Raw genomic sequence first — 26322 nt, 5'->3', positions numbered from 1 at the left:
GAGATTGTCATCAAGAAGCCCAATGGACAAACGACGGTGGTCAGTGTTCGTATCTGGAACGAAACTGTCTCCAATTTGACCCTCATGGCTCTCGGTTCTTCGGCCCCCGAGATCTTGCTGTCCATCATTGAGATTTGTGGGAACAAGTTCGAGGCCGGTGACCTGGGGCCGAGCACCATTGTCGGCAGCGCTGCATATAATCTGTTCATCATCATCGCCATTTGCGTCTACTGTGTTCCTAACGGACAAATCAGACGAATCAAGCATCTACGTGTCTTCATCATCACGGCCAGCTGGAGTATCTTCGCCTATGTGTGGCTCTACATTATTCTGTCGTTTAGCTCCAACGGTGTGGTTGACGTCTGGGAGGCTGTGCTAACCTTTCTTTTCTTCCCTGGAACCGTAATAACCGCCTATATAGCTGACAGAAAGATCCTGATTTACAAGTTACTATCTAGAAAGTATCGAGCAGGCAAAAGTGTCATCGTTACAACCGAAGGCCTCCATGACACGGAACTGGTAGATGGCAAGTTCAATTATGTGACCGAGGAGCCCATTTTCAAAGGGATTGATGCAGAAGATTCGGAAGTGCGAGAGTTCGAGCAGCACAGGAAAGACTTCATTGAAATCCTTCGCGAACTGAGAAGAAAGCATCCTAATATCGACATGAAAACCCTGGAGGAGATGGCTGAACTTGAAGCGGTCAACAGGGGCCCGAAAAGCAGAGCTTTCTACCGTATCCAGGCCACCGTATGCTCACTGGCGGAGGCAAGGTCATCAAGAAGGAGAAGATCGAGCGGAGGTCGAGTCTGCAAGACGTGAAAGTGGACACGAGGGAAGACGAGGATGTGACTGTTGTCTTTTTCGACCCTGGCCACTACACGGTCATGGAGAACGTGGGTAGCTTCAACATCACTGTCTCGCGAGAAGGAGGCGACCTGGAGAAGACCCTCTACGTCGACTACCACTCGGAAGACGGAACCGCGAATGCTGGCTCTGACTACGAAGCTGTCGAGGGCACCCTGATCTTTCAGCCTGGGGAGAAGCATAAGCAGTTCTCGGTCACCATCATCGACGACGACATCTTTGAAGAGGACGAGCACTTTTACGTCCACCTCAGCAACGTGCGAGTCGGGGACGCGGAAGGGATGTTTGAAAGCGGGGAAGCCAAGGCGAAGCTTACCACTCCTTCTACAGCCACCGTCATGATTCTGGACGATGATCATCCGGGTATCTTCCACTTCGAGACTAAGGAGATGACCGTCACCGAGAACATTGGAGAGCTTCTCGTCAAAGTCATCCGATCGTCTGGCGCACGAGGACGGGTCGTGGTTCCCTTCCATGTTGTGGACGGAACAGCCAAGTCTGGCAAGGACTTTGAGTTGGTCGACCCCGAAATAATCTTCGACAACGACACGACAGAGTAAGTACTACAGTATTATTAGCAGTACATATGTACACAACACTTTTAGACTCATAGATATACATACACACAGACACTGTGCATTCATGTATATCTTTGTTTCTCCTTATTAATAATTTCTGCTCCAGTAAGCCCTCTCAACAAGCAGTTGAGTTTAAGGCTCGGTTTTCATCTGCCACTCCATCACCAAAACAAACAAATAAACATTTCCCGTTCTGTCAACACAGATTACAATTAAACATTAAGATGGCATGTCAGGGTGCAGTACACTTCCTGCATCGCGGATATTAAAAAGTCGGACGAACTTTCAGTGACTCACGTGCGTGACCTGTTTACTGGGGTCACACTCGGGTCACGCCGTTCAGTAGCTACTTTTGGCTACACCAGTAGAACAATCAACTGTTTCATTACACCCATTCGTTTGATGCATGTGCATGGGGTGAGGGTATCTGTCTGGATGACTGGCTTGCTGTCCGGCTGGTTGATGAGTTCGCATCGAATCACCAAACCAAAGCAGGAAAGACGGAAGGGGAAACTGTAACGACTGATAACATCACTTAAACCCTTCATGTTAACCCCAGTTAATCATTTCTTTCCTACATTTTGATATATCGAACTCAGATAATCTGCCTTCAGTCGCTGTATGGACAACACAGATTACTACACCGCAGGAATAGCTGGACTTCCTTCATGAATACCATAAAGTCCGAGTATAATCAACATACGGGCATCAGTCCTGTTAACTCTTCTCGGAGTCAAATAACAACCAAAGCTGAACAAAAGCCACCCTCTGGTGTGTCGAAGGAAAATAATGTTAAATGTTCAAAAAAATTGCTGCTCGGGTCTGTTATTGTCTCACGGAGGATCACTCATCGTCTGTGACCCCGTGACCTTCTTCATCCGTTCTCCGTTCTGACTGTTTCAGTCAGGCGGCTCGACTAAATCTGGGCCACAGATAAGCCTCATCCCTGAACACTTGCCAGGTCGCCCTGAGACCTGCTAGGTTGCCAGGTTGCCAGGTTTCCGCTTTGTTGTCAATGGTTTATTCTGTATTGTTAGCCACGAGAGGTTATTTGAGCCGCACCGAGGCTGCTGTAGGGGAGCGATAACTATGACCTGTTCCATTTTGAGGAAATGCAAATGTTCTCTTAATTCTAGCTTCACACGCTGCTTCTAAAATCAGGTAGTCATGAAAAAAAATTCATGTCTGATTTTTTTTCTTCAGCTTACATTCTTGTTTACTTCATTATAACTTGTTCAGTTTTGTATGAAATACAGAGGTAGACAGTTCTGCAAATATCTTGTAATTATTATTATTATTATTATTATTATTATTATTATCATCATCATCATCATCATCATCATCATCATCATCATCCTCATCTGATCGTGGATCCGGCTTGAAGAAACGGAATGATACATCACAGGTCTTTTGTTTTATTGGTCTCTACTCTTCTGTTGCCCTACTTCCGTCCTCCTGTCATCACCTGGCCTGTGATGTCTGGATGCTCAACATCACTGCTCAGATTTCTGAAAGAAGTGCAGATCACTAGGGTGCACATTACATCATGGTGGTGAGAAATTCTATCTCAAGTGGACTGTCGTTCATCATGAGATAACCATGCTGTTCCCAAGCAACGCCAGGGAATCAGATGAGCTTCCAAAATTCTCATTTATCCTAGTGCAGGATGTTTGGAACTAGAAACTGAGAGAAAAGTAAAAACCTCATTTCGAAATCAGATCACTCTGGCACATTTTTACAGCAATATTCTTATATTTCTTGTCAAAGCAATTACTAGGTTTTCTTTAAAAAAAAATTCCTGTAGTAACCAACATCGATTAATCAACATTTTTTTGCCATCGTAATCATTCTGGTTGAGACAGCCACCATTTTAATTAGACCCACTAGTGTTTCTCTCAGGCCTGCTTGTTACAAAGTGCACAAAGGTCGCCAGACTGAAATAACAAATAATTCTCTGGCTTCCAAGAACAGCTGTGGCCTGCATAACAGATTTATTTACAAAGATGAGGTGAAATGTTCCCCAAGGATGAGGCTGTTCACACCTACCACCCGGAGGAAATGACGGTTGTAACACGTTTACGGTCCGTTGGACTGCTTCAGTGAAAGCAAACAACCTCAGAGGCTGGAGTCTGGTTGTGATGAAAGAAAACTTGATTGGAACTCTCGTTTCTGAGCGATGAGATTATTACAGGGTAGATATCAAAGATTTGCAGGGAAAATGTCTGTAAACAATGTCGGATGTAAACAAGTCGAAAACTAAACAACACCTGTGTGTGTCCCGCTCTCTCTCTCTGTACCTGTGTTTGTCCTTCTCTCTCTCTCTTTGCCTCTATATTTGTGTGCCCCTATCCCTCTGTGTGAGAGAGAAATAGAGAGACGCCTGCGTGAGCAGTGCTCATCTCAGACACCTCTTCAAGAAGTTTAGTTACCTCCAGTCCTCTTTAATCAGTGTCAGTAATATCCACAAAGACCATTATCAGAAGTCGGAGGTAAACACAGAACAAGAAATGAATTAACAAACCCCATTAACTGCGCTATCACGTGGTCTTATCAGACCACCAGCAAAACGAGCTGCAACAGAGTTCTGAAAGCTTCCCTCTTATACCGAGCCATGCAGAACAGATTGGTTTCACAAAAAAATGGAGGAAAGAATGATTAGAAGGGAGGAAGCTGTTGCTATTTTAGGACTGTGATGCCATCGGTTATACTGCAGACAAACTATTATCTCACCTGAATGAGTTATCTAGTTTTTAACATGCATCTCATAATCAGACATTTCATCATCCATTTCCATGGCCAGAGAGGCGAGTAAAAGATGATTTCATCCCAGATCCCATAATGATTCATTTTCTTTAATTATATACCTCTCACTCCCTTCTATCCTCCACCTCCCTCCTCTCCATCTCACACATGTGGTCATATGGCTGTAGTGTGTGTCTGTGAAATATATAACAAATCCCGGTATTTCCTAGAAACTATGAAGTCGAGAAACTGTACAAAACACCCAAAGACTAAACAAAATTCTCAGAAATCGTTCAGGGCATAAGAAGACTGTCAAACTTAAACCTCGTCCGTTGTTGGATCCAGGGAACAGCGTCTGTCCTAGCAAATATACACAAAGCCAGCGACACAAAACAAATTTGTTTGTCCCTCAAACTCCATCCGGCAGCCTCACCCATGACAACCCCCATGGCGGCTTCCTGAGTACCAAGAGGACAATGGCACGTGATGCACAGAAAGGAACAGACCCTCTGGATATTTTTGGATGTGACTAGGAGATGCGATCGTGACCGAAGTTCCTTAATGCACAACCAGTCGATCACATCTTGATCAAACTTCCGGTCAAGCTGTGTATAGGTACCGTGTCTTGAACTCATGTGCAAGGCAATAGTTTCTAAAATATTTTTGGAAGCTGAAAGAAAGTGGACGTACACACCTACACGCACGCGCGCACTTAACATGGAAATGTACAAAGGAGATCCCATTTCATTAAGTTCAAAAGGATGTCAAGCTCTCCAATACTCGTCCTGCTCATCATTTCCTCCTCCATCTAACAGCCGCTTGACAGTCGTCACATCTCTGTAATGTAGCCCCCAGGCTCCACCACCTCGCTCCCATTAACTCCAAAAAGAAGCCATATTCATTTCCCTTCCGTCTTTGATATTTTGATGGCGGGGGTTGTTGTTGTTGTCAATCGTCCTGTTGCTAAGATGTGTGGCCACACAGCAGGATGCGTGTCCAAGAATAAACATCGGTTAATATTCAGCGTGAACGCTAGAGGGCAGCAGCAGCAGCAACGATCATCGTAATGGATGCGGCAGGTCAGTCGGGCGGCGTGTTTGTGGATTGTGGCCCAGCAAATCTTTCTGGGTGTTTGCTTTGCTGTTAATGGGTCCTAGGCCACCCGTGACCGTAGCCTCATGATCGAAAGCCTACTTCCTGTAACTCCTTTTTTTTCTTTATTCCCTATTGCGGTTGTTCGATCACATGGACGTTCCGATGGGAGCACTAGTCGGTGAAAGGACACTGATCTCGATTGACCGCTTTCAGGTATTATCGCAAATGTATTTCTTTAAAAGTAATTTTATTTTTAAAAAAAAAACAATTCTGAACGCTTATCATGGGAAAATCTATTTGCAATTAGTTTATGATAAAATATTTTAGTCTCCTCATGCGTGCAAAGCGATGTTCAGCGATGCGTGGTGGTAGAATCCGTCTGATGTGGTGTAGTATAAAGATATTTGGTTTCTGCCATAGCTCAGGTTTTTATTTGAAGATGAAGGGAAGGACATCATGGTTCTGACTTACTTATTCCTACAAACAGCCACCTGATATTCCTATGGAGCACCCGGATGTCAACGTCTCTTTCTGTGACAAGACATTACAATATTGTCCAACCTCGGGATTATATTTTTGCTCGGATCACTAACCCTGCAAAGTTTTTGCATCAAATACCTCACGAAAAATAAGCTTGACAGTAAACACATACAGTTCTGTGATTTTTTTTTAATACGATGACAGCATAAACATCGATGACATCCGAGTCCAGAACTGCCGTCCGATGAAAAAAAAAACCCGCGAGTCTTACTTACAAAACGCTTTTTTCACTTTTGGCGAAGTGGTTTTCTAATTCAGTAGCATGTCTAGTATCGATCCTTGCACAAGATCCATTAATTTCGAGCTACACGCACGGATGTAATGGCGGCTTCCTTCGACATTAGCGTCTCACCAGGTTAATCACACTTCACGTGAACTGCTCGTGCATATCAAATTTCCCTTTTTTTTACTCCATTCCCTTTAACCACTATTCCTAGAGGTTTCTGATACAAAAGAAAAAACTATGATTTGCCTGCGATTCAGACAGGAACTGTTTTCTGTTGAATACTCAGCTATTCCTTTTTGTTAAGTATGGTGAACCGAGGTGTCTAAAGGAATTCCATTAATCATGTCTTAAATGATCGTACTATTGAAAAGCAGTTGGGAATCATAACAAAAGATGACAAAGATGACAGTGAGAGGATTTTTCATTTATTATTTTATTTTTTTTATTTATTTTTTATTTTCTTTTTTGTTAATGTCATCAAACTGATTGGAGAAGTTGTGCACCTATAAAACAGACAAGATTTACCTGCATGGGTCGCTAAATATGTCTGTTAACTCTTCTCTCAAACATATTTTCTTGACAACGTGTGGTTTCTGGATTTTTCCCCCCGTTGCAGATTCATTGAAGATTTAGAACACATTCTTTTGTCTTTCCGTAATCCTGTAACTTTGTATTTAATCAATCTGTTTAAAATCAGAATGCTCTTCTGATTGTTTTGTCAAACTGACCTTTTGGGGGTTAGCACTAGTCTTCGAGCTCCAATAGCTGTCCCTTTATCTGCAACTTTTAATCAGTAAGTTAAATTTTAATTAGTGTTTTAAATTAAGCCCCGAATGAGTCTTCGACAAGGTGGCTATAGCTGCTGATAAAGCAGAAAATAAAATGTCTGATTTTAAGATGTAGTCACCAAAGCGCTCTGAAATTATTCTTCTGTCTTCCGCATGAGATTCAACTGAGGCCAAAAAGCTTCGTCCAGAACTACTTTTTTTCCTGTTGGGGAGAGTTTGTGGAATCATTTTTTTGCGTACATAAAGATTTGACCAAGTTTAAACTTCAACTTGCTTCATTTCTACAAACTCAGATGGTGTGAGCCATCCCTTACTGCGTGCTGTTGATAGGATTAGTTGCCGGTCCTTGGAGACGAAGAGCTAGTTCTGGAGGAGCCAAGAAAACAAAGCCATCAAGGGTTTGTGGCAGCTGATGCCAGGCGCAGTAATCAGTAACGGCTGAGTCCTGTGATGCAGATCGGGAGGCAGTGATTGGCATGTCTTTTCTCGCAAGATGCTTTCGTGCGCCAGATATCATCTCTTTGACTAGAGACATTTTTGAGCGTGGGAGACAGTGCTCATATTATTATTAATTCAGTCTTACCTTCCTAGACCTCTGTCACAGTCGCTTTGCTGAGTCAGTTTTTGATGGCAGATGACTCATTCTTATGCAACATTCTTCTCCACCCTGCTCTCCCCATCCACCCCAATTTAAAAAAGTCCTAGATGTCTGTTACATACCAAAGAAATGTCAGATGTACTACATACTAAATATGTAAATAATATATATCGCATGTGATCAACCAATATTATGCCACTTTAAAGTGTAAGACAGTTTTGGCAAGAGGGTTGTCTGGGGGAATATATCTCATTTAGGTTTTGGGGAAAATTCAAAGCATACATAACGCACATTTGTATCATTCATTGCCTTTTTGTCTTTCTTTTATTCATTTCTTCTATGATTTAAAAAAATTAGTGTTGCTAAAATCATTAAGAAGCAGAAATGATATTTTAGGTGAACTTGGAATTTCGTTCCTATTTAAAAAATGAAAACTTCAACGAATTCGGGACTTTTTTTCCAAGGGGCCATGAAAATGTAGCTCTCCAAGTCCTGGTAAGACCAAACAGAAGCACCAAAAGCGATAAAAGGATGAAAAACTGTCATTCAAGTTCAAATCCTTCTGTCGATAAAAATGGAAAATCGTTTTTTTTTTTTTTGTTTGTTTGTTTGGTTTTTTATTATTTATTTTTTTTTGCAATGTCGCTTCGTGCACAACTCGGATTTCGAAGACATGTTTGTCCAAGATGCTGGTGTAAAAGCCGTGCCTGTTAACACTGGCTTAACATTTAATTGAACATAATGAAGATAGGAAGGAAACCATTTTTTTAAAAGGGGAACGCCTACTTCTCATTGGATGCAAAATGGAGGCTTGGAACAGGATCCCCGCCTTCGCTGGCTCTGAAGACTTTGGGTAAACAGACTAAGTCCGACTGTAGGAAGGAATCGTATTTCCAGGTCAAGCTCGAGCATGTCGAGGTCACCTAAACCCTCATTCAGCCAAACTGCTTGAGATTTGATCCTCCCTTCCTATTGCATCCGTTGTTATCTTATCTCTATCTCATATCAAGGATAGTTTCATTCTTCATCATTCATGTCTAGTAAAGGTCATTAAGTGAAAGGAACAAATTTGAATGACAGAATTCATTGAAGTTTAGTTGTCTAACTAGCATTTTGCAAGGATTTTGCCTCTCTCGTTTTCCTCTCTCTGCCTTACCTTTCTCTAACCCTCTATTCCTTTACATATCCATTTTTAACAGCTGGATAAACAGGAAATGTTTGCTGTGCCACACGGGCATCGAACCGGTGAGCCTCCGAGTCCGGATGCCTTCCCTTTCAACGGTAAAGACTGCGGGTTAGGACGAGGACCAGTTCTGTTGTTCAAATCCCTGTTGGCCTCGCTTAGATGATACTTTCTGCTTAAGCTAAATCCTCTTTCGTTCGACTTCAACTCGCCATCTTGCCATGGATGACCCGAGTGAACTTCATAAGACTCGCTATCGTTCCTGTAGGATGCAGACTTGATAAATTTAGATAATTTTATCACGTGATAAATTTAGTGAAATTCTGCTGAAAGGTACGAGGTTAGCTTTTATCTGATCTGTGTATCGCGTTATCTCGATGTTTTTAATTTATGGATGCCAGTGTATTTCCCAGAGGTCCTCGATACAACTCCTGTCAGACAGAACCGTTTGGTTCGCTGAGTTCGCTGACAACAGGCACAGAAAATTTTAAAAGAACTGCAAATGGAGTCACACACACACACACAGAGGTGAGATGAGGGAAAGGATGAATAGAATAAAATCTCAAGAAACACAGGGAGGGGAAGCTTTTCCTGACTGTTCTTTCACCTCCCCCTTGACCTGCACAATGCTATTTCCTGAAGCTAGGTGTCGAAACACCCTGCACTTGCCAAAGATGCTAACGAGACTTAACGAGAACAAATACCTTCTGGCGGTTGATAGTGATCACACTGGTTGTTTGTGTGTGTGTGATCTCCATTTATCATCTTACAGGTACAGTAAGGTACAGCTATATATCCACAATACATTTTACGATTTAGATGATCCTCAGTCTGTCCCTCTGAAGACTCTAATGCTGCATAAAAGCAAAGAACGAAATTAACGTCTGCATTCGACTGTCACTAGACTGTCCTTTCTATTTTCTCTAACGAGTGTGCAGCTGTGCGTGCACACACCTGAGAAAGAGAGAGAAGAATGTGTAAAATAGTCGAGCCCAGCAGACGCCATTATGTCAAATGTTATCAGACCTCCTGCCACCAGGCAAAACGTGTTAAGCCAAACAGTATTCCGTTACCGTCATCCGAAAACGCGCCGGGCTCCCACGTGTCGTTGGTGGCGCGTGCAATGACGTTACCCACCATTCCCCGTAACGTACCTACCGTCAGCTCGCGCCATCAGCGACCGAGTCAATAAAAGCCGACCGCCTCATCGATCTCCATCTTCTTCTTCATCTTCCCCCACCCTCACCTCAACTACCTCCCTCCACCGACTACAACTCCTGTCTGATCGTTCAACTCAGAATTGGCCAGTGAGCGCCGTCATCGAGCGAACTCCATGTCTCCGGTTGCTCGTGCAACCTTGTCTTGTGGCTGAGGCCATCTGCTTGCTCACCGTGCAACAGATGTCAGGGAGGTCGTGAAAAGGTTTTACTGCCTGCGTGAGATATGTGCGGACTGTTTGGTCGATGTCCTCCTCCCGGACTGTGATGTGCTTCTTGTGTTCAAGTCCTCCCTGTCTTTATCATTTTTGTTTCCATTTTGTCACTTCCCGTACACCTTCGATACGCGTGGGGGGTAGATGTGCCACCCTGTTGTTAGTCTGTGAATTGTTCCTGAGGGGTTACAACAGCTGGAGGTGTCATGATCTCCAGCTGTACTCGAGACGGCACTTTATTTTTTAAGGTGTGCGGGCACAGGGGTCAACAGTTCATGTCCACCATATGGAGGGTCATTTCCGCCAAGACACCACAGACGTGGTTGTTTATAAAGTACAACGACCCGTTATTGAAGTGGTTATACTTCACATTACACATTTCGTTCAAATTAATTAAAAATCAATCTATGTGTACTATATTAGCAAGTTATAATAGTATATATAGCCACAAATACAATCCTAGAAAAAAAAGTAGCAGACGAACCTCACGGAGAAACTAAGCGGCGCATAAAAATAAGAATGTAACTTATTCAAAAAGTCATGTACATATCTGTACACCTGACATGTCACTGAGCTGCATCACAACATGTCCCCAACCCGCGAGTGTCCCTCTATGTTGTTAAATTCAAGACATATACTCAAGAATGCATATAACAATATTGCATTTTACATAGTCTGCGCATGCGCCACCTGTTGACCCCCTGCGCCTGCGCACTGTGAGAGGTCAAGTCTGGAGTACAGCTGGAGACCGGGAAAGAGGCGGTGATGGGCTTAGTTTGCACAGGCCACTACAAATCCTTATAATCTTTTAGTCGTGATGGATTTCTGTGCGTGAGGGATGAAACAGTCACTAGATACTCGATGATTTCCTTCTCAAAGCTTCTTTTCCTAGTCATCGTCCTTTAAACACTACATTGTGATGATGATGATGATTGTTGATGATGATGATGGGGGATTTTATTTTAGTCAATTATTAGAGAAATACCACAACAAGTCAAAGAAATATTTTCAAATAATTCTAAAACGAGAAAAAAGCTTGTCAGGGAATCCAGAGATGTCAGTGTTCCTCTCAGATGTTCGTGGTTTACAGATAAACTCTCAGAATCACTGTGTATACATCGGGGCTCGTATTTATGGCCATTGTCGATTTACCCATCGGTCAAACTACCCCAACTACGGAAAGACTCAGCTTCAAAAATGCTATTCAATGGGCAAACTGCTTCCTTATTCAAGAGCCACGGAGGTGAAATTATTGTAACTAAGTGGTCCTAAAAAAAATGGAACTAGATCGTGCAGACATGCGCATTGAAGGACGTAACCATGACGATACAAGGAAATTGTAATAAAAACTGAAAAGCAAGCCAAAATATGAACTTTATTATCAACTGTGCACAAATGATTTTCCTGGAGCAAATATTAGACCACAGATTTTCTTATTTTTCGTCTGAAGACGAAGGTGTCAGCAAAAACCGATAAACCCACTGAAATGTTGACTTTCAGGTTTTGATGGCGTCTGTTAGTCTCAGAATATGAAAATGATGTTTTCTTAACAATCCTGTTAAGCTGGATTATGCACAATCTCTTACTTACCCACAGACCCTATTGTACAAAACAAATATCGGCAGTGAGTCCCTTCCGGTGAATCGCCGGTAAAATGTCCTCTGAAGAGATTAGAATAAGCCTGCATGGTCCATGAGTACCCCGGTTAGCTGCTAAAAATAATTCACAGACTTACCTAGCCTGAGTCTGCTAAACCTCGGGGTTAGCGGATGTCTTGACGATGAACTCTGGGACTGGAGAAACGCTGGGAAAGAGATTAATCACCGTGCGATTCAATGCCTTTTTAAGTTCCATGCCCATAAATTAATCAACAGTTCTCTACTGTAAGTAATCTTCTTCTGAACTTTCTTTCTTTTCTTTTAATCCCGAGGCTCCATCATGGGTCAATGATACAGATTTACCTGTCGACACGAAGCTTTCCCTCTCACCCGCATGTCTCTGAATAGTAGCAAACTCTGTTTTGAAAGTTGTTAGGTGAGTAATAGTATTAACTGATGACCGTTGAGGTTTGTATTTAAACCGGAAGAACACTGTTGACGGTTATATCCGATGTAGTTTTTAAACCTTCAAGTCCTTGGTTAACCTAGTTCTGTATGTTTTGTTTTTGTTTTGTTTGTTGTTGTTGTTTGTTTGTTGTTTTTTTTTTTTTTTTTTTTGTTTTGGTTCTTTTTACCAGAAGTGTTTGCCTGTAGGGAACACAAACCTTTTACGACAATGAAATAGTGTTTGATTTATTAATGAGACAAGATAAGGACAAACAAACACTTAGAACAGTCCCGGAAGAAGGTAGTAGCAAGCAAATATCAAACATAAGTTTGCAAAAAGAAATTTAGCAAAACCCTCCAAAAATTGAGCATTGCAGCTTTTTTTATAAAAAAAAATAGAGCAGGTGTCAGCGTCGATATGTACATGTCAGAACCGTACACTTCATTCACACCATGAAGCATGCTGGAGAATTCACCAGTTGGTGTTGGGCCAGACACGAGGGACCCACATTAAATTACAAGCAGCCGAGCCCCAGACCGGATCACAAAGGTCGGCATCATTTCCCCAGCCACCCTCTCACTCCACAGTCCCTGTGGCCAGGCTCCCTCCTGCCAACCCAACAGACATGTAAACGCATTAGTCACGAGCACAAAGCCACGGCAAATATTGCAGACAAATGCAGTCAATTATTTATAGATGAAGAGGGACATTTGTTAACATTGTAGCCAAATCCTGGATTCAAAACAGGTAAATAGCTCATAAGCCAAGAAATATTTATCGAAGTCAGCAATCATCTCGCAATTAAATGTCTTCGATGGCACAAATTGTGAAATAAGTAATTTTACTGAAAACGAGTTTGAATTTGCAGAATGAAACGTTTTATAAATGAAGACAGGTCCATAATCTTTGATTACCTATTAGGTAGCTCATTTCTTAATGACAGGTCACGGAAGTGGTGACCAAAGCAACTATAAGACAGATACCCTGAGTAGTTTTCATCCATTCTATGATGGTCATACATGTTCTGTTCGGGGCAGCACTAGAAACCGACAGATGGGGGGAGAGGGAACTCACTCCCATTGACGTGTTTGATGTCAAGGCAACATCACATGAGTTGCATGGGCAATGGACCAACAAGTGATTAGCCATAAAATGGCAGGTATTGATGTCGGGACGCCATTATTAGGAAACAGAAACTTTTTGTGTTAACCGTGCAAACACAGGACTAGTGCTCATTAAGTGCTTAAAGGTCCAGCGACGGGCGATTTTTTTCATTTAATTATTTCACACCCTATTGGTTCTAAAGACACACCCCGGCAACACAGATGTCAGGAGGGCATACTGGAATGTTTGCGTTGTCAAGGAAACAGCCAATGGGAGAGCCGTGACAGAAAATAAGGCGTACTTGTGTACAAACGTGACGTCACGAGTTTGACTTCTTTCTGTACAGGCTGGTACTTGTAGGCGTGCAACTCAACAACGGAAAGAGTTATTCTCGCAGATTTTGAGAATAGTACCGAGTATTAAGCTTTACTTAGATGAGAAAGTGTTTCACTCCACTAGAACTTTAAAATGAGTAAAGAAATAAAACTAGAAAGGTAGTTGTGTTAGACATTGCTCTGTCATACAGGAATTCTTTACTAATTTTTTTGTGTGACAGACTCCTATTAAAAGTTAGGCTCCTAGTAGTTGGCGAGTCAGGTGTTAGAGACCTCACTTTTCTCTGGACCATCTCAACATGAGGGTGGTGCCCATCTCCTCTCTCTCCTCTCTCTCTCTCTGGAGTGTTGTGCCCATTCCAGCTCGCTGGTTCGACCACTGAAATTAAAATAAATAAATAAAAACTGCACAAAAATAGTCTCTGGTCACACTCTACAATGATATATTTCCCATTATTATCGGGTTTCTGGAGTGAATTTGCGGAGGGTAGTCGTAGTTCTTTGCGGGAATAGCAAAGCTGCCAACGACTAGCTTGGTCTTCATCATGAAATTCTTTTCCCAGATAACCTTTGTGCCCGTCACGTTTTCCTCCCGTGTCGATATGAATACCACGTGTCACTAGAGAAACAAGATGGTCGGCTGGTTGTTTGAGTTTTAGGCCGCATCAGCAACTAAGACTGGATCACAAGAGAAGTTATACTACATCGAAAGGGTGAAGAAAGAAGAGAATGTGGGATGAGGGAAGGTGTTTTGTGTATTATTGCTGTGTCTGAAACTTTCAGAAACCATCATCTTGTAGTGTTGCCATTCATCTTCATGACACTTTAATATCAGGATGTCTGAATGAAACCCCACGACTGTATTCTTTTTATGAACATGCCTTTATGTTATGAATATCAATGAACGATTAGCATTTTATTAAATGGAAAGGAGGGATAGTTTCAAAATTTCCACAAAATAAACCACATTTGTTATGGAGATATAGGATAATCTTGACTTTAATAACTTTCGTTCTCTCTTCCTTCCTTCTGTCTGTCTTATTACAGAAAGCTCTCGCTATACACCCTGTCTGACACTACCTCATCACTAAATTTTTCACTTATGCAATACAAATCGACTCATTCACGCACAAACACACAAACACATGGGTTTACAGCTGGTTTGAACTTGTGTGAGAGACCTGTCCGCGCTCTGATATTTCGAAACATATTTTCAAGAGCTTCAGATGTCGGATGAAAGGGTTCAAGTGTTGTTATGGTGCTTATCTTGTTATTGTGACACTTTATCGTCTGATTTAGCAATCGAGACCATAAATAGGAGGTTTATTCTTGACTACTTATCTTCTCCAAAATATACATGAATATAACTATATATAGAGATATACAGTGGTGTGTTAATATATATATAGAAATAAATACCACTTATCTTTCGTCTGACGTGGGATTTGAGTTCAAAATTAGATGATTACACACGTGTGAGCCAAAGTCATCAACTCAGATTAGTCACGTGACGTGTAGGAGGTATTTTAGACCACACACACGCACGCGCTCGCCTGATAACAGATATCACATTAAGTTTGATGACAGTCGAGGTGGTCCTGTGTGTCTGGCGCAATACAAGTGCAAAGAGCCGGCGGGTCGAGTCTCTACTGGGGCCACAAGTGTTTCCCTGTTTGAGCTGTGATTTATGGGCGAGCGGCCAGGTTTGCACAGCTCTACACATCGGGAACTGACTTTCACCGCCTGATGGAGTCGTGCATCTTGTAGAGAGTGACATGTCATGGTCCATACTGTCTGGCACACATGGCAGTCTACTGTTGACTGGCAACAACACTCACAAATGGACAGACATTAAAATGAGTTAATTTTTACTTTTAACGCTAAATCAACTTTATGTATTGACATTAGCATCGGTCTGATTATTTCAATTGTATACAATGCATGAATACATTTTAACTTTTGATTTTTTTTTTTACTGTGCCTGTAAGTTCACGAATGTCCTGCCTGATTGTAAGGTCCACCTTTTCCCTCCGGTCTCCTCCCTTTCTGCCCTCAGTTTCTTGTGAACCGCATGAGTCGAGAAATGAGATATATAAATCATGGACATCATCATCATCATCATTGATGTGAACTTTAAAGACTATAGGTATCATCTCCGCCCTCTTTCTATTATAAAAATGAAATCTTCATCTTTGGGCTTTCTTGGTCTTACCAGCGTCTCCTTTACATTATGAAAATAGAATCCACAAGTCTGTTTCTTGTTCGTTCTAACACGCGAGCTTCCTTGCCAATGGCACTTGCTACCCGTTGTTGATGGTTGTGCCAGCCTGTAATAACCCTGATGTCTAGACACCCACTTCCGACCATCCAGCTTCGTCTTGTGGCGGCCGAGGAGTCAGGACAAAGAACCACCCGGTTTTGCATAGGTGTTGGGAGGTTTCCTTTGGGCTTTCTGTTATAGAGCACTGCATCCTCCAAGTTCAGATAAAACTCGGGTGTTCAAAGAAAGAGTCTGCAGATCATTTTTTTTTTTTTTTTGTCTTTTAGTTCTGAATGGGTATAAAAAACTGATGAAATCCACAGAAGATGGTTCACAAACCTACACTTTGCAGACGACATCGATCAGGTAGTAGGAATTAACAAACAGTTTGGAGGCATATAGACAGGGAAGATGGAGACCAGCTCTGACAAGAGTCAAGTCATGGCTACTGGACACGGAAAGCACACATCTACAATATATCAACAGGGTACAGCTGAAAGAGATAAAGAGCTTTTGAGTACTTCCCTCTCCACGATAGAGAGCTGTATGAAGATGGCGACATGGACAGCGGCAGTGGCTAATGGCTAGTGGTCAGTGGCAAGTAGCTCAAAGATAGTAGCTAGTGGTCAATAGCAAGTAGCTAATGAATAGCAGCTAGTGGTCAGGGACTAGTGGCTTAACTGGCTTACGAACATCAAGGAGTGGAAGGAGTATAGGATCCGCTCTCTCTTGCTCAAGGGTGGCGGACTTTGTCAGCTCCTGCATCTGTCCATATGACCCCTTCCCCAATATCCGTTAAGGTATTTAATATTACAATATTTAATAAATAAAATGTTAACAAATAAAATGTAATAACTCTACAATTTCCCCATCTTCCCCCTGTTAGGTCACAGTGATAATTGCTGAACTACTTTTAATCACAACATAAGTCAGACTCAGAGCCTGGACACTGCGTTCCTCCATATCTATTCATTCAATTGTCTGTGACTGTATTCTTCCATGTCTCCTCAATCTCCTGTTTGTGAGTGTCTTGCCTACTTACCGCTGCAGGCTTTATTATTACCCTTAATGACAATTAGCAACTCATATTATGAAGGTTGTAATTATCGCCCTTATGATAGAAATGCTACCAGCTTCTGTAACTGTTCTTTCTAATCGAGATTTTTTTATTAGTGGTGAATTGTAAGTTTGCTCTGACCACACTACACCTCCTGTTTAACTTTCTCCCGCATGCATAAACACATAAGCACATACACGCATGCACACACACACACTCTCAAGAATAATGTATTCGAACGCGTTGGTCAGTAATTCATTTGCATTGTTCGTCGATCTGTCAACCTATCTGCCGGTCTGTATAAGTGGTTGTGCATGTCTCTATCTACTCTGCTCTGTCTCACTTTCTGTCTGGTCTGTCTGACTAGTTGCTCTTTTTCTTCTTTTCCTTCTTCTCTATTTTCCTTTCTTTCTTTGTGTTCTTCCTTCATAATCTGGAGCCTGACCGCGTCTGACATTCACACAGCAGGATGGCGGGTGTGGGAGGCCGGGTGGGTAACATGCACACCGAGATTTTCTACATAACATCTCCAGTAACAACATTCTACCCCTTAGGTCAACTCTTTCAATGTTCTTCCCGCATTTGTGTTCCATCTGCCCGTGTTTGTGTGATTTCCTCCCCAACCTCTTCCCCCAGGGAAAATGGAAGAAGAGAGTGTGACGATGACCAACACCAACCTTCTACATTCCCCCAAAAAAACACCCGGAAAATGTTATTTCCTCCTCTTCATGTGAACAATGAATAATGTCCGCGTGTGGTTTCAGAAAGCATGGCGGCTACTCTCTCCCTCAAGTTGTTTCTCAGGAGATAAGAGTCAGTCGTCTCGGAGGAAGATTTCAGCGGCCAGACTGCATTTGCATAAGATCAGGTTTCTTTTGGGGGAATATGGGAATCTGCAGACCTACCTCCACAATCAAAAAGGCATCGGATGTTTGTAAAGCATGTGTGATCAACTGATAAGAACTTGTAGAGAGAATATATTAAAGAAAGTTACAAGGTGAGCAGACATCACACGCGTGCATGACACTAGCTGTCGGCATGTCTTTATTAATATTGTATATATGTATATATTTCCATACATGTGTTTGTGTGTGTGAACTTCTGTCTTGGGATTTGTGGTTATCTCGACTTCTGAGAAAAAGTTTTTTTCATTCGTTGAAACAACCTCCGACTTTCTATCACAAGTCTTTTCAGTCCAACAACCCAGCACGGCTCACCTGTTATCATCAATCACTTTTTTCATCACTTTATCCGCATCTTGAATGGACAAAAATGTTCGTGATTAATATACTTGTCAAGGGTTAGAGTTTACACGTGACTGTGGTTCCTGGGTTGTCCGTTCCGGAGCTTTAACCGGGGTCAGACATCCATCGCTCCGTTCAGTCCTCTCTAGAGAGAAGAAATGGAGGAAGAGGCTGTCTGGATCCAATCATCCTCTGTCTGACAAACAACAGAGAAAAGCACGAACTGATCTCGCGCACCGGACAGTCGGTAAGTGGGGTTTAGGGGGAGAGAAGGGAGGGAGATATTCTCAAGGAATAATGGAAGGTGTAGATTGAACAGATTTACAAATGAACTCTCTTAACTTTTATGAAAATGTAAGTCGAGTTTTCAGTTAGAAAATAGAAGTGTTGTCCGATATCTGTGATCATTATCCTATATCAAAGATTGAAGACGCTTTTGTGGAAGTTTCTGCGGTATAGAAAGCACACCTCTCTCTTTTCTCTCACTGTCGTACCTTTCCAATCATTCTGTGGACTTAGGTATCCATTAGAAACACCTGTTGACCGGGGAAAATATGCTGCGCTACATGGGTATCGAACCGGCGCGCTCCCGGACGCTAGAGCTTTAAACCACTCGGCTATTCGCTTTCCTGAAGACTACGAAGACCGTCACCCTACACACACACACCCTCTACACTCACGCACACACACAAACACACACACACTCACACACAAATACACACAATCGAGGATTCTTTGACTAATTAAGCTAGGGCTTTAAACAAACAAAGGATGTTTATATTTTTAAAAGCCCTACCACTTGGGTTCAGCGGCAACAGCTTTGCTTTGTCAACTCAACTGTCTTAATGCTTCATGAAATTTATTTCTGGGTGAAGGAGTTCAGTGCTTTGAACTGAAGAAGCACCGAAATGACCAGGATGTGACTGACTTTTGCAACCCTGCAGCCTCAGGCGTGGAAGATTGGAGTGAGTGGAGAATAGCCAGGTGCCATGGTCGATACGTGTCGAGAAGAGGAGATAAGAGAGAATGACAAGCGCGGTAATGCTAACTCCAGGGTTGTTACCTCCCTTGTGGCTGACGTGAAAGTTCTCTCCCTGTCTTTCTCTCTTTGTCTGTCCTTCAGGGCCTTGCTGCCGTATTTGAATGTCCTGTTAACATTCTCCATTTTTTTCCTGAGGGATATGTTCGAGTTTTATTTCCAAGCACAGGGCGAAAAATTGAAATGTCAGATGCGAATCCTCGGTGCAGTTCTGGTAGTTGAAGTTGTTATCCTTTATCTAAAAGGAATCTTTGTTTGTTGGTTGGTCCAGCCGTCCATCTGGCCTGACACCAGACCTTCAGCATCTGTACATGTTGTCTGTCTATCTGTCAGCCTCTCTCCCTTGAACAATTCCTCTGTCTTCCTTCTTTCTTATTATTACTTTCTTAACATGATCACGTGGTCTCTTCGATGAAGGAAACTAATAGCAACAATAAACGTCGAGATAGGCACAAACAAATTATTTCTTCATCTCCTCTCCTTTTCTTTTATTGCCTCTTTTCCTCTGTGGTCCAACTGGAAAATGTTTGTCAGCAAGACGGAAGAGATCACAGGCTGTGGGTTCAAATCTCGCTTCCGACATTTCTTTCTGGACATGTCACGTGTTTGACAATCTCGCCCTGGTATCCCATCATTTGCTGGCTGGGATTAAAACACCAACAGTCAACTCAATCTCTGATATTAACTTCTGCCTGTCTTATCTCTGTAAACCAAAGATTTGCCCGCCTTTCGGGCAGTCGTGAGCACTACTTGCCAGATATCTAGTCAGACCAATCAATTTTCATTTCCGATGCCAAACATAACCACAATCTGCTTCGATCGCTGGTAAGGTGTGTTTGATCAGAGCACACGTGGACTGCACATCTGTTCAAATATTACACACACACTTCGGGCAATGCGAGCTGTTGCTGAGATAATTTCAAACAATGGCTGATATCCCACCCAAACCTCTTGCCGGGACCTACCTCTGGACTTACTTTAATATTTGCTAGGTTGTCACATGTGCAGGCTTGATACATTGACTTAGCAAATTCTATTTTTAAAATTCGATTTTGTTTGATTCCAGTGACATTTTTTAAACATTAAAATAATTCGCCAATAAAACTAAAACGATAGAATAGTTTCCATTGTCAGATGGGTGGGGCTCGACTCATTTGTCATGTTTCCTGAATTTTTGCGAGATGAAAATGGATGAATAAAAAGGAAAAAAACTACCGAGGACTTTCAAATAAATTATTCACGTTGCTGACGTTGATAAAGCTTGTGGGTTCGAATTCACCCCATACATTCCCGACATCCTCCATATGTTGTGGGTGTGAGTATTGATTCTGTACACAAAACTTTGTCAGTTGGATTGTGAAGAAGTGTTGGACTAGTCCCGAGGACCGCTAAACTTTCATTTGTTTCAATCAGCTGCTCCACTTCCCCCGCTAGGAGACAGACGGAAGGACGAGTTCATCTTGCGCATGCGTGTTTCTGGTTACCGTGGGTGGTTCTCGGACATAAAAACATGAGAATGTAGAGTGGAGTCATCAGTAGATGGGGATGTGTGTCACTCTAATGTTAAACCATGGACGTGTATAGGTGGACTGCTGTCTGTCTGCCGAGACCAACGCTTAGCCTCAGCTGTTAGTCTCGGCGAGCCTAAACAAAGAATGTGACTAAACCGGAAGCTTTGTACACACCTGCCTCGTTTTAGTAGTTAACTGGAACAAATCGTCTGCCAGCAGTCCAGTAATACAAATTCGTGCTTAAATGTTTGAATTCTTCAGTTCTTTGAAAAGATAAAGTCAATTAAAAGAAAATGTTATAAAGAAAGATGTTTCATCGTCCATAGACCTACCTCGATGATAAAATATATTTTTATTCGATTAATGAAAGCGTTTTACTGTTCTATCCATGGTTAAGTCAAAACACCCTTCATGACCAAGGGAAATTTTTTAATTTCCTTCCCTTGTGGTTCAAAGCACTTTCATTCACTCGGGTGGCAGGAGGAGAAGTGTAGGAAATATTGCATTCAATCTGCTCTAATGACAAGCTGTAGACATCAGCCGTTGATTAAGTATTATTTTGTGTCCCAGGGGGCGCATCTCAGAAACTTCACATTAGATTAGCCATTCAAGAAAGCTGTCGACAAGTGTAATGGAGTCGCCGACCCAGCCAGCCAAAATGCAGAATATTTTCACGAGGACCTCGAATGCCGGAGATGGCGTGCTGGCGAATTTACAAGCCCATCGCCTCGCCAGAAATATCCGGACGGTTTAAAAAATTTAAGTTCTTCGTCAAGCTTCCTATCAGACTCCATCAGACTGTACAATAGGGTTACTCCACGAAGGAAAATGCAAAGAATTTGTTATTAGGTTGGCACGGAAATAAAACGGGCTCAGTAATACATCTATGCTTTAGACAGACAAACGAACAGACAGGCAGACAGTGATGCATGCATATTTTCATACACGGACATCAGTACACTCCTGAAAAAGTCAAAGTTCTGGATGTCGAAATATTTGCATTTGCTGAACTGTGTTTTGTTTTCATGTAGAACATGGATGACGCGCGTCTAACAGGAAATGGCGATCGACCAGACCAGTTTCTTGCCCTCTAAATAAAGATTTCCTGGTCTTGCGACACACATCTCGGGTATCTGGGGGATAAACCTTAGTAAAACACAGGATAAATCTCGATTATCATTATTTTTGCGCGCGAGAAGAAGTGGAGGAAGAGCACGGTTGTTTTATGGAGTGCTGGCTGCATCTTCAATGATGGAGGATTACAGCAGCAGGCTCCCCCTCCTGCTGTCACACCACCCTGCCTGGTCCTGACAAGACAGGACACTGGCTGTAAGTGGCTCCTAACAATATTTCCCAGATGCACATCACGAAAACGCGGGCTCATCGGTGCCAGAGACTTTGCCAGGGACACGACCAGAAACTCTGGTTGAAGCAGGGTGGTTTATCTTGTGCCATGAAGAAAAAAAAAAACCCGGATGTATTTATTTTGAGACTACGCCGTGAACATTTAACAGTTCCTTAAACAACAGTTAAATTATTTTTTTTTTTAATTCGTGAAATGCCGACATGGACAAATTTTAATTTTACTTGTCCAAATATTTCTTCCATTGTCGGTAAAGACACCGTATTATATGGTTTGAAGGTGTTTCTTTTGTATTTCTTTGTTTGTGATGCTTTGTTGTTAATTATACAAGAGGTCATCTCCTCGCCATACCTTTCCCAACCTTCTAAAGATTTATGGTTACCTGGATCGACTGGGGAAAGTTTGCTGCGCTTGTCGGGTATCGAACCCACGAGCCTCTTGGTTTGGACGCCAGCGCTGTAACCACTCGGCTCTCCGCTTCCTTGTATGAGTGTAACATTAGTCACAAAGACAAAATCCGAGGAAGAGTACAGAAGCTTTTTGTTTATGTAGCTTCTGTGAGCTGACAGCCCTGTTGCATCATGTCATAGAATAGCATTAACGCCGCGAAGACGGGTGTGTAAACTCAGGGGCAAAGCAGCGCATTCTTAGTAGAGCACACACTCCCACCGACAAAAAGATGGACGAGTTCCAAAGTAGAGAGACGTACATCAGGACATTGCACAACCACCAGTCTCCAGCTGCGTCTTCACGCGCGATCTCGCACATCCGCTGTGTCAACATCTGCAGTGCATGGCGTGTGTGTGTTTGTGTGTTTGTGTGTTTGTTTGTGTGTTTGTGTGTCTGCGTGCGCCCGCGTGTGTGTGTGTCTGCGTCCGCGCGTGCACCGTGTATTACTGTATTTACAATATGTGTAACTGCCTTCAAAGCAATGTTGAGAGATAAAGTTCAGCCTTATGTCTGCAGAGAGGTAAAGGCTGTAACCATGTCCTTTTTTTCGATTTGAAAGATGATGAATGTGTTGCCTGCCACGACAGATGTTATAGCAAAGTGACGTGTACATGATTTATATATATATGTTTGTTTGTGTGTGTGTCATGCATAATTCGCTATGACATCGGTCTACTGATATCTACCCAAACCCAAATTATAATCCGTGCTTACATTTCCCTTTCTGTGAAGATGGTTGCCGCATCCCTATATTGATTGTGGTAAACATTTGCACAACACTTTTGGTTTGATTTCTCGACCTTTCGGAGGACAGCGAAAAAGGAAGAGTTTTTTTTGTTTTTTTTTTTTTAATCGAGCTCAACGGTTCGCCTTTGCCTTTCTCAGTAAACATGTCCTAATTCCTGGTTTCCTTTCTACTTACCTTCTTGTTTTCTCTCTTTCGAGTTTTATTGTTCTTACATTTAAAGATCTACTGGGGTACTTGTTTTTCAAATTATCGGGTTCATCTTAGTACAGAATGGTATTTTCCAACATCTGAGTGAATAATCCTGCTGTTCTCCAACGCAAACATCGCTGAATAGTATGGATAGCAACCAACGGAAGAGCCTGGACCATATATTTATTAATCCTATCCCTGAAGATATGTGTACAAGATGAAGGTTGAAAACAGACCTTTAAGCCTGAAGTATTCTGGTTTCTTGCACTCCAGGGTACGGGTGACAACCATACCCTGCTCTTTGCCAGTTCCAATGGAGTCTGACAGAAATTACAGACTCGCGGTGAGCTGAGATGCGAACATAATTGGCTCGACCTTTACAGCTTGTTGCACTCCTGTACTTATTGTCTGCACAACACCAGACAGCATTTTGAAATTTCAGAAATAAAATGAAAACACGAGATAGGAACTCGTGCAGAGAAAATAGAATACTTGAGAGGTCAGTCGGGTGAATGTTCTTTAAATGTCGGTCTGCCATTTGTTGTTCTGAGCCATCTGATGCTGTTTACAAAGCTCTGTATGGTAAATGAAATGACATCGGAGACATCTGTTTATTTGTTTTGAACGCGAGATTAGTCGAATAAAAATATGTTGTTAATATTGTCAATATTTATTTTAGAGAAAGTGGGGATTGTTTACTGGTTGTTCGTGTATAAGACTTATGACAATGAAGGTGTCTAGACTGTAACAGGTTTACAAAAAAAAAAAAAACAACAACATCCAAACCATCGACCTTCGGTGTCTTAATGACTAGTGATTTATTCCTGCCCTTCCTTCCCGCCATCAAGAGAGAAAGAGGTGGGAATAAAGAGAAACCAAGAAGAGGAGGGAGAGAAAAAAACAGCTTGAAAGTCTGTGGGATTTATTATTCTTCGATCATTATTTAATCAAAGTAGCTGTCACTGCTGAGTTTTAAGCTTAAAAAAAAAGACATTACTCAACTTAATGGATTGCTGGCTAAGTGGATTATTATCCAAGTTTGCTTCTGTCCATGGGGACCGCAGTTCTGACACACGACCGTTGGCAACCGCACGTGTAGCGTCTGGACAATCAAGTTTGGCATTCTTGACATCACATGTTGGGACTACAATGGCCGGGCCCGTGCTTGCCATCAAGTTAATGACATAAAAGCAGGACATATTTGCTATTTCCAACATTTATTTAGTCTAACCCTGCAATTGTGGCCACTTTGCTGTTCTATATCGTTTGTCTGGAAAATTTAGACTACGATGATGAACACAGGGTCACGGGAAAGGTTACACACAAGAATGGTATTTTTAGTCAATAATCATACACATTACATTTTCAAGCCTCGTGAAATTAGGTAATATTATATTAAAACTGCTGTTGTTACAAATATCACTACTAACATTAACTACCAATCACGCTGCTCTCACTACATAATACATAGAAATAAAAGAAGCAAGCAAGAAAGAAAAAAACGAAAAAACCCATAAACTAGCAAACAAGTAAATGAACAAAAATAAAATAAAATAAAAAGTAAAAAATAAAAAAGGAAGAAAGAAAGAAAACAGAAAGAATACAACAAATAAAAGACGTGTTCATCACTGAGCATCTCTGTTCTTAGAAGTTCATTAGCCAAGAATTTTCAATGTTCTCGTGTGTTATTGTCATTAGCAAAATCCGGTTGTAATTTAGTGGGTTCTCGATCATTCCTTGGATGTGGTGATCACCTAGTTGAATACTTATCAAAGTACCATCAAGCATTACTCTCGTGAGACCGGACCTCTTACTGAATTTACGAGATGATGCATCCAGGAACACATTCCGAGTATCGGATTTCTTTAAGAGTTAATTGCAGTGTTAATTATGTGTTATAAATATTAAATAAGTCACAATAAGTGAAAAATAAATTGCGATCCGTAATTTGTCTCTGGTCTGTAATCTTGTACGAGTGGAAGACTGGTGGTCATTCATATGCAAATTAAAGTGTTGCTAACAATGTTCTTTCCAGAAACTCACTAAGTCAGGAAATACCTAAAGTTTTTACAGAAATGTAGGAACAAAGTACCTTTTTCTTTCAATATTAACATCCTTTTTTATCTTGAACATAATATTTCACTTTCGTCGATATTAATGAAATTAAAATGGAGTGCTCGACCTTTTTGCTTAACGAGAATATCCTGTCGTGTTTTCAGGCAATACATTCATATCCACATTATCGACGACGAGGAATACGAAAAGGCAGAAAACTTCTGGATTAGGTTAGATGAACCCTACCTCATCAACAAGAAAGACACAGGTGAGTAAAGGCCATTTGATTTTTTTGTTTGTTTTAACATTTTTTGGAATGTCAAAAACCACGCAGCCACCCTCTCCCTCCGGGTGGAAAGAACGGCGGAGTTTTTATTTGTTTGTCTCATAAAAATTCTACAATATTCTTGTAATAATTATTTCTTCTGTCTTTTATCGTGAATCCATGGAGTTACTGCTAGAGTTCTCACCATCAGAGACAAGCTATGTATGATTAGGGCGTTCCATATTTTTTTATACACAATTGTTTAAGAAAAGAATCTCGATCAATATGGCGGAACATACATCCTTGGTTGCTGGGGCAACGTATTCATGCATGAAACTGTCCTTAGCACTCCGCTTGCTTGGCTGGGTAATTAGCTTTGTGCCTTAAACTCAGGAGGATCACAGAAGATGCTCTTATCTAACATCATCCAGTCATGGTTGGGAGGAGAGGTGCTTACCCACGCGCATGCTTATCGTCATCGTTGATGACGTGAAATCGATGAACTCATCGCACATGAAGTCCTCGACTGGGAAAACGCCATCTGCATCGAGGCTCTGGCGAGCACGACCTACCCAGGGTTCGATTTTAGTCATGGCTCGATCACAAA

The 26322-nt window shown here is 41.9% G+C and overlaps 1 protein-coding gene across 1 annotated transcript in view; it reads left to right on the top strand.

The window, feature by feature from the left end:
* LOC112570298 (sodium/calcium exchanger 1-like) overlaps positions 1-26322 on the top strand; it is a 44976-nt gene that overhangs the window by 1062 nt on the left and 17592 nt on the right. The window contains 3 exon segments of the mRNA XM_025248680.1: positions 1-745; positions 748-1423; positions 25615-25718. Of these exon segments, the coding sequence (XP_025104465.1) occupies positions 1-745; positions 748-1423; positions 25615-25718 (1525 nt within the window).

This window comes from Pomacea canaliculata, linkage group LG8 (assembly GCF_003073045.1).
Source record: "Pomacea canaliculata isolate SZHN2017 linkage group LG8, ASM307304v1, whole genome shotgun sequence".
Classification (NCBI taxonomy): Eukaryota; Metazoa; Mollusca; class Gastropoda; order Architaenioglossa; family Ampullariidae; genus Pomacea; species Pomacea canaliculata.
Note: the sequence above shows the minus strand (reverse complement) of the source record. Positions and strands in the feature narration are given on the sequence as shown.